The 13,095-nt window shown below is 39.8% G+C and overlaps 1 protein-coding gene across 2 annotated transcripts in view; it reads right to left on the reverse strand.

Moving 5' to 3' along the window:
* Positions 1-13,095, reverse strand: part of LOC117260215 (glutamate receptor ionotropic, kainate 1) — a 36,529-nt gene that overhangs the window by 9,549 nt on the left and 13,885 nt on the right. For both annotated transcript variants that reach the window (XM_033632149.2, XM_033632148.2), the window contains exons 4-7: positions 5,970-6,151; positions 5,361-5,414; positions 4,729-4,902; positions 2,921-3,064 (exon numbers count right to left, since the gene is read on the reverse strand). In XM_033632149.2, coding sequence (XP_033488040.2) covers positions 2,921-3,064; positions 4,729-4,902; positions 5,361-5,414; positions 5,970-6,151 — 554 coding nt within the window. The remainder of the gene's footprint in view (positions 1-2,920; positions 3,065-4,728; positions 4,903-5,360; positions 5,415-5,969; positions 6,152-13,095) is intronic.

Raw genomic sequence — 13,095 nt, forward strand, 5'->3', positions numbered from 1 at the left:
ATATATATATATATACATATATATATGTATATATAGGCTGCTATATCACACCTGCTATATCACTCAGTCTGGAGGATTTTTTTGTAAGAAATCAATTACAGGTGTATTAAGAGATGTGGAACAACACTAAGCCTTTACATTTCATCATCTTGTTCTTTCAGCCATTAAAGAGAAACTTACATCAGTCAGTTTGTTACTGAAAATAATTCGATTCAATCTACTGGAACCAAAGCAAATGTATCCTGAGCCATTTGTACCCACAATGTGCAATAAACAAAACAACACTAAGAGTGAAATGAATCTAAGAGCTGCACTGCTGCACAAGCTTTACATTATGATTTAAATTAAAAGAGAGAGAGTGATGCATGTTACTGAGTGTGGTACATGTCAACGCACACACACAAACATAAGATTTAAGATTAAACTTGATGACATCCGAGGAACGTTTCTTTAAATCCATTTCTAATGGCAAGGATCTCTTGCATGTATAGAAAGTTACAGGCTATCATTTGGTGAAGTTGCTCTTTAATTAGACCGCTTCACACAGTCTTATTGCACACATCTGTGAGACCTACTTGACCCCTAAGTCCAGATTATTCATGTCATTAAGTCTCCTTTTAAATCCCCACCAATCAAAAGTCTCTCTGTCTTGACCATGTGTTGGTGTCATTACTGTACATGCAGTGATGAAATGGATCATCTTGGATTGGACAATCCGGATGATATAAAGGATGAGTTTCAACACACCACTCAAAACCTTGCTGATTATCCGTGAATATACTGGACAGACCATCAGCACCATTGTGAGAAAAACTCATTTGCTTTTTCCTCAGGCCTCCGTACGCCACCCTCACAAACAAACGTGCTCTGCATGTTCATTGGTACATTTAGGAAAATAGTCCAAGTGCGCAAAGCTGAACCTAATTTACTTGAGCTGTGAGTTCATGAAACTTTCTCTGCAAAACTTAACTTCTGGTATGAAATATGTGATACAGCGCTGATTTCTGCCCGTTCCCTCCCCCACGAGAGCAGAGTGCAGGGTGAGCCACAGAGCAGCAGCCCTGGAGCCCATGTCTTGCTCAGGGGCACTTCAGATAATACAGTTTGAAAATAAAATCTTAAAAGAACATGTTGGTATTTTGCATGTTTTTACAGTTTAACTGAAATTCTGTATGCTACTGCTGATCATTTTCCAAAGCGTACCACAATGATTTTGAATGTATTTTCCACCATTCAGGCTGCCACTAGTTGTCTGCACAGTATCGCATTATCAGATAAGTCATTCCTGTCAACCAAACTGTAACATAAATAAGGAGACAGATCATTGACTATCCATGTGGACCACTGTAAAATAAATAAAGTTTTTTTTAAAGTGTAAAAAGTTAAGCTAATTCCACCTTTTATCAAAGTACACAGCAAAGCATAACGTTTATTTTATCTCACTAAAATGTGAATCTAATGGGTAAAACATGAGACTGCTAACTCCCATCAACATTACCATGTAGAGATAGAAATAAGGATAGACAAGATGTTCACTGTGACAGACTTCATAAAGTTGGAAGACTCTCAAACTGATTTTGATACAGTAATAAAATGAACTGACACAAGCTATCATGGTTTCTATCAGTTCATAATATCTGTTTCAATATTTTCACTGTTTGCCACTAACCTCTCCTGTCATTTCGGACCCTGCTATTCCTACACCCTCCAACAGTTGTCATCAGCTCTTTCCACCTTTCCCCACACACACACACACACACACACACACACCTGCCCCTCATTCTCCTGTCAGCCTCCTCAGTGTATATATTGGCCATTTTCTCTCAGTTCCCTGCCTGATTGCCCCTCTTGTGCTTTCGCTGAGCCTTAACACTGATGGCTTACAGAAAATTATATGGTAAGCTTTGGAAAATATTATCTGGTAGTATGAAGTAAAAATTATTTGCAGTAAATGGGCTACAGCATGGAAAGAAAACACCAGTATGGTCCTTTTAAATTAATGCACTGTAATAAAAGCAACCCTTGTAAAGATAAAGGACGTCATGTTTATCGAGTAGAAGACAGAATGCAGAGCAATAAGCTGTTAAACACCAATGAACATGAAGCTCATATTCTATACTTCAGCGTGTTTATGTAAAAGTGCATCTAATTAAAGACAATATCTGCTGAGGCTATACAGCTGAAAAGTTCATTTATTCACACTCAGGCTCTCTGAGCTCTTTTGGCATTGCCTGTGTCCTTCAATATTGTGTCCACACTCTCAATTGAAAAGCTCATTTGTCAAAGAAACATCTAATTAGAGAGTGCAACATAACGAGGGAGTCTATTAAATTCAAATTAAAGTATCTTAGCAGAGCTGAGAAAGTCAGCTTCCACAATTAAACTGAGATATTTTCCATGTTTTTCAAACTGTCAGTGTTTGCATTTCAATGTGCTTTTGTGTTCCTCTTCTGTCTGCTGTCAGATCAATAGGCTAAGCAGAATTTAATTTTTTTTTTTTTTTTTTCTTACTTCTATGGCATCCTACAAACTTAATTAATGAGGATCGAGAGAGAAATTTTAAATAAATATTTTAAATAGAGTTTTAAGTTTGAGGAGTCTTTATTATCTTGTCCTATTTGCATTAAACATCCATGTAAAACACTGCGGCGCTCAGTGGACATCTCTTACCAGAAACCATCTGACAACCCACTAATCTCAGAAACCTCCAACATGTAGCATGTCAATCCTTATCTCCTGAGAAAAATTATTTCAAATATAATCTTCACACACATGTTCCACATTCATCACATCTGATCTCCTAACTCTATTGTTTCTGCTCCTGCACCCAAGGAAATGAAATAGAATCAAGCAGGCTGTGAAACGGATGGATGGATGGAGGAAGAGGGGTGGATGTCATACATTCATAAACCAAACTCACATCTTTCAGCATGTTCATGAAGCGTAATCCAAAGCGCCAGGGTTTGTGTCGGTGGCACTGAAGGGAGCTGACAGTGATCTGGGAGGCGCGTTGCGAAGCAGCAGCCACCATGTAGACGGCGTCGTACATCAGAGCTGCTTCAGTCTGAAAGAGAAGCGCGACCGTCAGCATCCATCAGCGGGAATCACATCATGCACTTATCACATCAGGACTGTTGATGCACATGCACGGTACCATATGGTATCTACAAAACACCCCCCCCAAAAAATGCAGCAATACATTTACAAACTACATGGAAATCAATCAAAGAGGTGACCACAACCTGCCACAGTGAGCACAATTTGTTGAACAATCTTATTTAAACACTTTTCTGTTTGTACACACAATCAGAAAACAATGTGGTGGATTGTTGTGTTCTGACTCAAGTGTGGGTGATGAGGGGCTCCAAATAATTCTTTGTTAGGTTCTTGCGCAGCTTCCCAAAATAGGCTATGTGTTTACACATTTACATACACTCTCTGAGATTATGTCTGGATGCTGAGCATGGCTTTATTTCATATTAGCGCAGTTTTTGTTTACACTTGACAGGCACATGCAGCAATAAAAAATAAAATTAGATTTGAGTTCATTTTGACTTATTTTCCTGATTATGGGATGAAAATTATGTTTATTCCTTTAATGCTTCAAAAACTGCAAAGAACCGGGAAGATTTAGTGATTTATCAACTTGTCCTGTCTTCCTCGCACATATACGGTACATACAAAATCAAATAGGGAAACAAGGTGTGGAAATCAAATTGGCTGATGACTGTAGAGGCAAAAATTGGCGCCTGGAAGTGGGCCCGTAGGCACCCGACCTTGTCCTCCACTTGACTTCTCAATTGCGCTTTGATGTAGATCTGATACCTTGGAGTCAGCTAAGTAATACTCAAGGAAACACTGGAGACAGGCAGAGTCCGATGCAATCGAGTTTAATGTGTTCACAAGCTTTAACACAAACAACTCATCGAGTCACGCTCCGGAGCAGGACTAAAGTTTCACTTTCTGAGGTGCTCCTTTTATGCTGGTGGAGATTCAGGAGAATCTCCACCTTCTTTCTTTAGCCCTTCCTACCTGAGTCCAAACCTATTGGTGGTCGGCCTTTTTGCCTTTGTCCAGACTTGCCCGAACATGCCCAGGCATGTTTTAATGGTGTATCATTTTTCCATTGGCCTGTGAATCCCCAGATTATCCCACCATTAGGTTAGAGCTCAGGTTTACACTATTTTTAAAAAACATATGGAAGTCAGGGACTATTTCTATAAGTCCCTTGTGCCTTTATGCAATATAATCTTTTAATGTGCATCAGGTAATACAAACACTTGGTGTATGTGTGATAGGTTATGTGTGTTCTTTTTAGCATGGATACAATGTGAACTTATATCATGAATACTTTGTTATGTATGACAATGTTTTAACACATATAGATGCATTTCACTCAGTGTTATAAGAACTTATGCATAAAACATGGTTATATCATGGTTATATGACTTTTTCTTAATCAATTTATGCAGTATATCACTTTTACTGGATTAGGGATTAATTCTTACACTACATGACCAACATTGTTTTCAGCCAACATTTCTTGGCAGACAAGCTGAGACTGTCCATATATTTTCAGTTTAACGTTGAGCTTAATAAACGGGCTTCCACTGGCCTGTTGGGCATGTTGCTTACATTATGTGAACAATCACAGTACCATCAGTACTGACCTGTACACTCCCACACATTTTACATGAGGAATGAAAGGAGGAAAGTAATGTCACTCACTGTCATCATCCCCTCCATCATTCCAGTCTCAGCTTTGGAGGGAGCCTGCAGTCGCTCCATGGCCCACCTCTCCACCACTGAGGCCACCTGAGGACTGTCTATGTTGAGCAGTCTGAACCCTGTCATGTTGACCCCACTGTAGCGGTACGGCTCCAGGTCGAGGGAGAACAAGTCCTGTAGAAGTACAACAACATCAGTGCAGAGTTAATGTGACTCTGCTTAAAAATACCCCAAAAGTAGATGTAAGTTAAACAGCAAGGGTAAAGGGACACTTGATTAAAACAGCGGAACAATATACAGTATAATACCATGGAATTATGCCAAGGGCACTGAAAACATCCAGCAATCTTATTATAAAACAAACCACAGATGTTTGAGTTCATCTGCATAATCTTTGCATAACAGAATCTCTAGGTGAATACACACATCTAAGCTTGTGCAGGATAAAAGGACACTTAATTAAGACAATGGAATGGTGTAATTACGCGGCATGTTACTGACGTGCATATCCATCAGCTTTTTCAATCCAGTTTCAAAGGGAAACATAAGAGTCAACGTTTCTGTGCACATACGTTCAGTAAAACAACCTTCATGTGTTCTTGAGATGTAGAAATTTAGAAAAGTTTTCTTACCAGTGTGGTGAAGAAGAAGTGGTAATATTCAGTCATCATCCCCATGGACAAGATCTAAACAGGATGAGAGATGAAGGAGTGGTTCACAGTTTCCTCCCCTGACTATACATTCATGTTTTTCTCCAGCCAGCATTATCTTTTCTTTCCCTATCCAACCACATCTATACCAAGAGACTCTTGCAAATTACACATTCCACCCATTTACTGAATTGCCTCATTTTGTATTGTTTGCATGGTCTGCATTAACAAGTATCTGAGTGAGTATATGTCACAATTTGCTCATGTTTGCGTAGTGTTTCCAATTGATCTTCCGTGCAGCTTTCGGTTCTAAATTAGTATGTCTGGCTCAAAAATAGGCTCTGCTTGGATTTGGAAATGATCATAGGATTTCTGAGGGGGATAGAATTAGACTAATCTTGCACATAGTGAATATTAAAGCACAAGCAATGCAGACAAACACAAAAATAACAGACTACTCTCCACTGAAAAATTCAAATTGGATATTGGACAGAGCATTGCATTGTGCATGTTGAGTTATGAATTAAACCCTGAAAAAAATGCCCTCTGCCCAGTGTAGACTACATGCTGACAGATGTTTGTCTTATTCACCTGCTTGAGAACATCAGCTGATGTTTGGTAAGAGCAGTCAAAGATGACATAGAACTCCTTTCCTTTCTTCATCTCTTTTAACAGAGGACGGGCATCTTTACTTCCTGTAGGCAGCTGGCGGATCTTGATTTTAATGCTGTATCTGGATGGAGCTTTGATCAACTCTTGCAAACGAATCAGCCCTGCAATTCGAAGACAATAAGACCATTATTAGACTCAACAATCACATATTTACAACAAGCATCCTCTCTAGACATTTAACTATAGCACTCCAAATAAAAAAGTGTGTACTGTATGCTGTAGTTTAATTAAGACTGTGTAATTAAAACATGAGCCGTTTTTGATTTTGTTTTTGGCTTAATGGTATTTAATTTTCATAAAATACATCTGCTTCAGTGACTGCATGTCTCATCATTATGCTAATTTTAATCATTACAAAGTTCAGGTGGCTTTTCTAAAGACATTAAACAATGAGATCCCCTAACAGACCTTTTATCATTTTTAATTACCCAACATCCACTCTGTCAGATTAGATATAGTAAATCAAGAGTAGAAAATCCATCTGGTAAATGTAAATTCTGCAGAATTAAGATTCAATTCTTGCAAATACAATCTAGATTATTTTGTACAACGCCCCAAACATCATAACCCCTGGGTTTTAGCTTTCAGCACACACTCAGAGCCGTTACTGACGTTACTGAATGAAAACAGGCTTATCATTGTTGTGTGATCGTTTAGGTAGAGAAAGTGCACCGCAGTTCCAGTAGCCATTTATCTCAGAATATGGATAGAAACGTTACAAATACTCAATTGTTAACTAAATTAAAACTGAGGTTAGCATAAATGCTAGCAAGCTCACCATCTCCCCGTGGGCTTGTGTGTCCATTGTTCCTTTGAAAAACAACTTATACGCAGCAAATAACTGGCCACTGTAGGGTGTGGAAGGTTTACGTTTCTAACACCGAGCACAACAATTGACTTAATCGTTTCACAATGACTTCGTTAAGTTAATTTACTCTGGTTTGGTCATTATATTTTGAAAGTCTTCACCGGAAGTGTTAGCACACATTTGCATCGAAATTGATATCGCAGTGAGCGCTCTCGATTACACTTGACACTCTCAGGTCAGCTGTCATCTCCACCTGGCATCAAGGCAGTCAAGAGTGAACTGTATAACCATATTTCATAAAACTTAAATTTAAAAGAAAGAGAAAACTGCCTTATGTGAACTAGTCGGCTACGACTCTGCTTTATTTTGAGAGCATTCAACGAAAGTGCCAGCATGAACTGCCACGTCAACAATGACACGAGCTTAATGAACTGTGACCACAAGAGGGCGCCAACACTCCTTTCTAAATAAGATCAGGGATTTTATTTTCAAAGCGGAAATGCTAGCATAAACTGTAGTTCCGCACTGTGACCAGAGGAGGGCGCCATCACTCCTCACTGAACACATGGACGACAGTGGCCACCTTGCTTTAAGGCAGACCATAATTTATTTAAGAATGTTATCATTGCAAAGTTTCATATTCAAAATAGTGGCATTAATATGTTGAATTTTTTTTTAATCTAAAATGCATCAGTAATTCAATCAATTGTCTTAATATTGAAATTGTTCAAGATAATTGTCTGAACTGCAGAACATTTTCAATAATTTAATGTTACTTTTGCATTTTTTCCCCTAGGATCCCCTTGATTAATTCAGAAATTGGTTATTTGTATTTATTTCCTCTGTCTGGCTCTCTGCCAACTAATGCTAAATTATCACCTCGAGATCAAAAAGTTTGACGTCGTCTTGTACCGACGAATTCGGCGAGCGATTTGTGTATGCCGCCATCTTGCGGCGGCGCCATTGCTGCGGTGACATGTGTCAGTCATCAATTCGTTATGCTGTCACTGTGAACTGACTCTCTACAATGACAGCATCATGAATAGCTGGATTGATGATGTTAGAAAGTGGCCTCCGGTAACTGATGAAGGTATCTTAAATGAGTACCGATACTACTTTAGAAATTAATAAAATGTTTGATCGATAAGCAGGAAAGATTAGAGTAATAGGGAGATAATAGACTGTATCATTAAACACTGTGTAATATAACGTCAGCATACGTTACGTGTGCTGACGTTAGCAAGCTAGCAGCTTGACATTTAATCATTATGGACAGGCTACGTGACTGAAAACAACAACAACACGTGTTTGTGTTTTGTTTTAGGTATTCAAGAATATTTTATTGATCGCTTGGCCTCCGATGACCACAAAAACAGCTCCGGATGGGTCGGGCAAATTTTACACCACCTTTTAGACGACCATCACATCATATTGAAGGCGATGATCGCCTTTAATATGATGTGATGGTCACGTAGCCTGTCCATAATGATTAAATGTCACGCTGCTAGCTTGCTAACGTCAGCACACGTAACGTAACGTTATGCTAACGTTATATTACAGTGTTTTATCTCCCTATTACTCTAATTTTTCCTGCTTATCGCTCAAACAAATGATTAATTTCTATATTAATATCGGTACTCATTTAAGATACCTTCATCAGTTACCAGAGGCCACTGTCTAACATCATCAATTCAGCTATTCATGATGCTGTCATTGTAGAGAGTCAGTTCACAATGACAGCATAATGAATTGATGACTGACACATGTCACTGCAGCAATGGCGCCGCCGCAAGATGGCGGCATACACAAATCGCTCGCCGAATTAGTCTATATTTCTATAATAAAAACATCTATTTCCACAATAAAAAAAAAAAAAAAATACGAGTGAACACTGCCCTCTAGTGGCCCCAGGCAGGAATTGCAACACATTAAATTCGTCAAGAAACGTCAAGTGGACAAGATAATCACCTTGACTTCCAGCTTTCAAAATAAAACGTTCACATTTTTTTCTTTGCGGTTTAGCACTAGCGACGCTATTTAGTGCTGTAAACAGTAATTGAAATGTGGGAACTTTCAGCTGCTGTTCACCTTTATCTGGGGCAGTACTGATAAAATGATTATAGGTCAAACTTCCGGTGAGATAGCTGAAATTGCAGTAGGCTAGTTAGCTCTGGTTAGCCCCATAACGTTTTACCATTAATCGCAATGGGCAAATGTTGGTGGCTACTTCTAACAGCAGTCCTTTTCAAAAATAATTTGCCATCAATTCAGCAAATATTTGCCTTGTTTTTTTTAAAGCAGACATTAAACTCACGTTGAAAAAAATTCTAATGCCATATTGAAAAATAAAATGCACTTCCTCATACTGAATCAATATAAGACGCAACTTGTCCCATATTTTCGTGTACATCCTACTCTAAAGCATACACTTTGTATTTGCATGTATAAGACGGCAGGTCCGCATTTACTCAACCTCAGTGCATGTTTTAAAAGAATAAGGGTGTAGCAGATAGTGTGATGCACCTAATGGTTAATTTCCTGACGCCATCTTAACGATTTTTCTGTTGCAGTCCCGCACTATGACCACGGGAGGGCGCCAACACTGCTTTCTGAATACGCTCAGGGGCTTTATTTTGAAACATTTGACAGAAGTGTTTATAAGCTGTCATCTCAATATTGACGCCAGCTTGACGAGTTACACGTTGCAGGTCTAGACGGTGTCCACAAGAGGACACCAACACTACTTTCTGAATACACTCGGGGATTTTATTTTTGAAACATTTAACGGAAGTGCTTATAAACTGTCATCTCAATGTAGACGCTAGCTTGACGAATTACATGTTGCAGTTCTGGACTGTATCCACAAGAGGGCGCCAACATTCCTTTCTACATACATTGTACGAACTGAAAAACAAGTTCAACCTTTGAATCTTATCGGCACAACAATCGGAAGCGCATTGCATTCACGAAATATAAAAGAAATAGGCTAGACATCTCGTAATTACAAGATCTTCGCTCATAAGGGTCAATTTTTAAAAATCCAGTGAATTATGAATATAAGAACTCGTAATTAGACCTAATCTTGAGATAAGGTTACTTATACACACACACACACACACACACACACACACACACACACACACACATCTATATATATATATATACAGTACAGGCCAAAAGTTTGGACACACCTTCTCATTCAATGCGTTTTCTTTATTTTCATGACTATTTACATTGTAGATTCTCACTGAAGGCATCAAAACTATGAATGAACACATGTGGAGTTATGTACTTAACAAAAAAAGGTGAAATAACTGAAAACATGTTTTATATTCTAGTTTCTTCAAAATAGCCACCCTTTGCTCTGATTACTGCTTTGCACACTCTTGGCATTCTCTCCATGAGCTTCAGGAGGTAGTCACCTGAAATGGTTTCCACTTCACAGGTGTGCCTTATCAGGGTTAATTAGTGGAATTTCTTGCTTTATCAATGGGGTTGGGACCATCAGTTGTGTTGTGCAGAAGTCAGGTTAATACACAGCCGACAGCCCTATTGGACAACTGTTAAAATTCATATTATGGCAAGAACCAATCAGCTAACTAAAGAAAAACGAGTGGCCATCATTACTTTAAGAAATGAAGGTCAGTCAGTCCGGAAAATTGCAAAAACTTTAAATGTGTCCCCAAGTGGAGTCGCAAAAACCATCAAGCGCTACAACGAAACTGGCACACATGAGGACCGACCCAGGAAAGGAAGACCAAGAGTCACCTCTGCTTCTGAGGATAAGTTCATCCGAGTCACCAGCCTCAGAAATCGCAAGTTAACAGCAGCTCAGATCAGAGACCAGATGAATGCCACACAGAGTTCTAGCAGCAGACCCATCTCTAGAACAACTGTTAAGAGGAGACTGCGCCAATCAGGCCTTCATGGTCAAACAGCTGCTAGGAAACCACTGCTAAGGAGAGGCAACAAGCAGAAGAGATTTGTTTGGGCCAAGAAACACAAGGAATGGACATTAGACCAGTGGAAATCTGTGCTTTGGTCTGATGAGTCCAAATTTGAGATCTTTGGTTCCAACCGCTGTGTCTTTGTGAGACGCAGAAAAGGTGAACGGATGGATTCCACATGCCTGGTTCCCACTGTGAAGCATGGAGGAGGAGGTGTGATGGTGTGGGGGTGTTTTGCTGGTGACACTGTTGGGGATTTATTCAAAATTGAAGGCACACTGAAGCAGCATGGCTACCACAGCATCCTGCAGCGACATGCCATCCCATCCGGTTTGCGTTTAGTTGGACGATCATTTATTTTTCAACAGGACAATGACCCCAAACACACCTCCAGGCTGTGTAAGGGCTATTTGACCAAGAAGGAGAGTGATGGAGTGCTGCGGCAGATGACCTGGCCTCCACAGTCACCGGACCTGAACCCAATCCAGATGGTTTGGGGTGAGCTGGACCGCAGAGTGAAGGCAAAGGGGCCAACAAGTGCTAAACACCTCTGGGAACTCCTTCAAGACTGTTGGAAAACCATTTCAGGTGACTACCTCTTGAAGCTCATGGAGAGAATGCCAAGAGTGTGCAAAGCAGTAATCAGAGCAAAGGGTGGCTATTTTGAAGAAACTAGAATATAAAACATGTTTTCAGTTATTTCACCTTTTTTTGTTAAGTACATAACTCCACATGTGTTCATTCATAGTTTTGATGCCTTCAGTGAGAATCTACAATGTAAATAGTCATGAAAATAAAGAAAACGCATTGAATGAGAAGGTGTGTCCAAACTTTTGGCCTGTACTGTATATATATATATATATTCAAATATATGCAAATATATATTCAGTGCATGCAGTTTGCTTCTGCAACATTTGGTTGACTGAATAGCCTACTAATTCCACCAGAGGATGAAGCATGTAACCTCCAACTGCCACCACTCGTGAACAATTGATGAACACTTTTCTTTTAAAGAAAGTTAGCCTTAGCTCTGGTTTCTTGTCTCCCTCAAAGCAAAATTTCCACCTGGAGTTCAAGGAGTTTGACCTTACCCTATATTCCTGCACTAAAAAATATGTGCCCACTGCCCTCCAGCCGTAACAGTTAAGGACAATAAATAAGTTCATATTTTCCTGAACTCGTCAAGTGACGTCAATACAGACACGATAGTCACCGTAACTTTCGGATTTCAAAATAAAACATTCAAGTTAGCCCGGTGTAGATATGTACTTCAACTACAGGATGTTGCACGCTAGAAGCAGGTTAACCTCGTTCGTGATTGGCACGTGATTACAGTATGTTGAAGCGACACATGGATACTACATAGGTACCAAGAGATACTACTGCTCTGAAAGGGCTGCTGTGCGAGATAATCTGTTTTTGGAGCTTAACATCACTAGCATATGACATCATCAGTAATGAAGCTAGCAAAGCTGTCTCGTCAAAGATGGATGTCAACTTTTTTGGGCCAGGTAAAGAGGCCACACAGGGGAACACGTGCCAGCCGCTGCTCCGTGCAGACGGTGATGGCGGGAGTTTGACGCTGCAGTGAATCATTTTCAGCATCAGGTATCCCATCAGATTCTTGTAGTGATTTGTTGCACAACCGCCTCATGTACAACCAGGCTGTGAGAGATATACTTCTCTGTTTGGACATTGCTGCCAATGCAGTTTGTAATCACAACCTGTAATCCATAGGAAACTGAGTGAACACCTTGACCATTAACACACCAAAACTGCATGTGACTGTTGGCTGTGGAGTCTGACCTGCTGAGAGGAGTATGAGTTTGCAAACACAAAGTCAAAGAAGCTCTTGCAAAGGTAAGACACAAGCTCCATACCCATCTACAGTGTGCTGCAGTTTGAAGACTGGGTGCTTAATCTTACTCAGCTTGGGCCTTGTACTGTCTGTGATTATTATAAACGTATTTCCAATTAACTCCCGTGGCCTTCTTTATATAAACTTTAGTTTACATGATGATGTCATTTTGCTTCAGTGGTATCCTCCTGGTGCTCAGTGGTGGATGTGATGGCTGATGTGACAGTCAGTTTGGATGTGCTTTGATTGTGTAAGTGGAATAGTTCAAGGTATTGCAGTTGTGATAGGCTGTTGTCGTCAATGATAAGCAAGGTGGGATGATTGGCATTACAGGTTTTTATGCAGCCATTTGGCTTTAGGCCTAGCAGATGAGACTACAGCATCATTTGGCACATTGTGATGTTTTATATCTGTACGCAGTTGCTGGTGAAT

Source organism: Epinephelus lanceolatus, chromosome 4, assembly GCF_041903045.1.
Source record: "Epinephelus lanceolatus isolate andai-2023 chromosome 4, ASM4190304v1, whole genome shotgun sequence".
In the NCBI taxonomy this organism is placed as follows: domain Eukaryota; kingdom Metazoa; phylum Chordata; class Actinopteri; order Perciformes; family Serranidae; genus Epinephelus; species Epinephelus lanceolatus.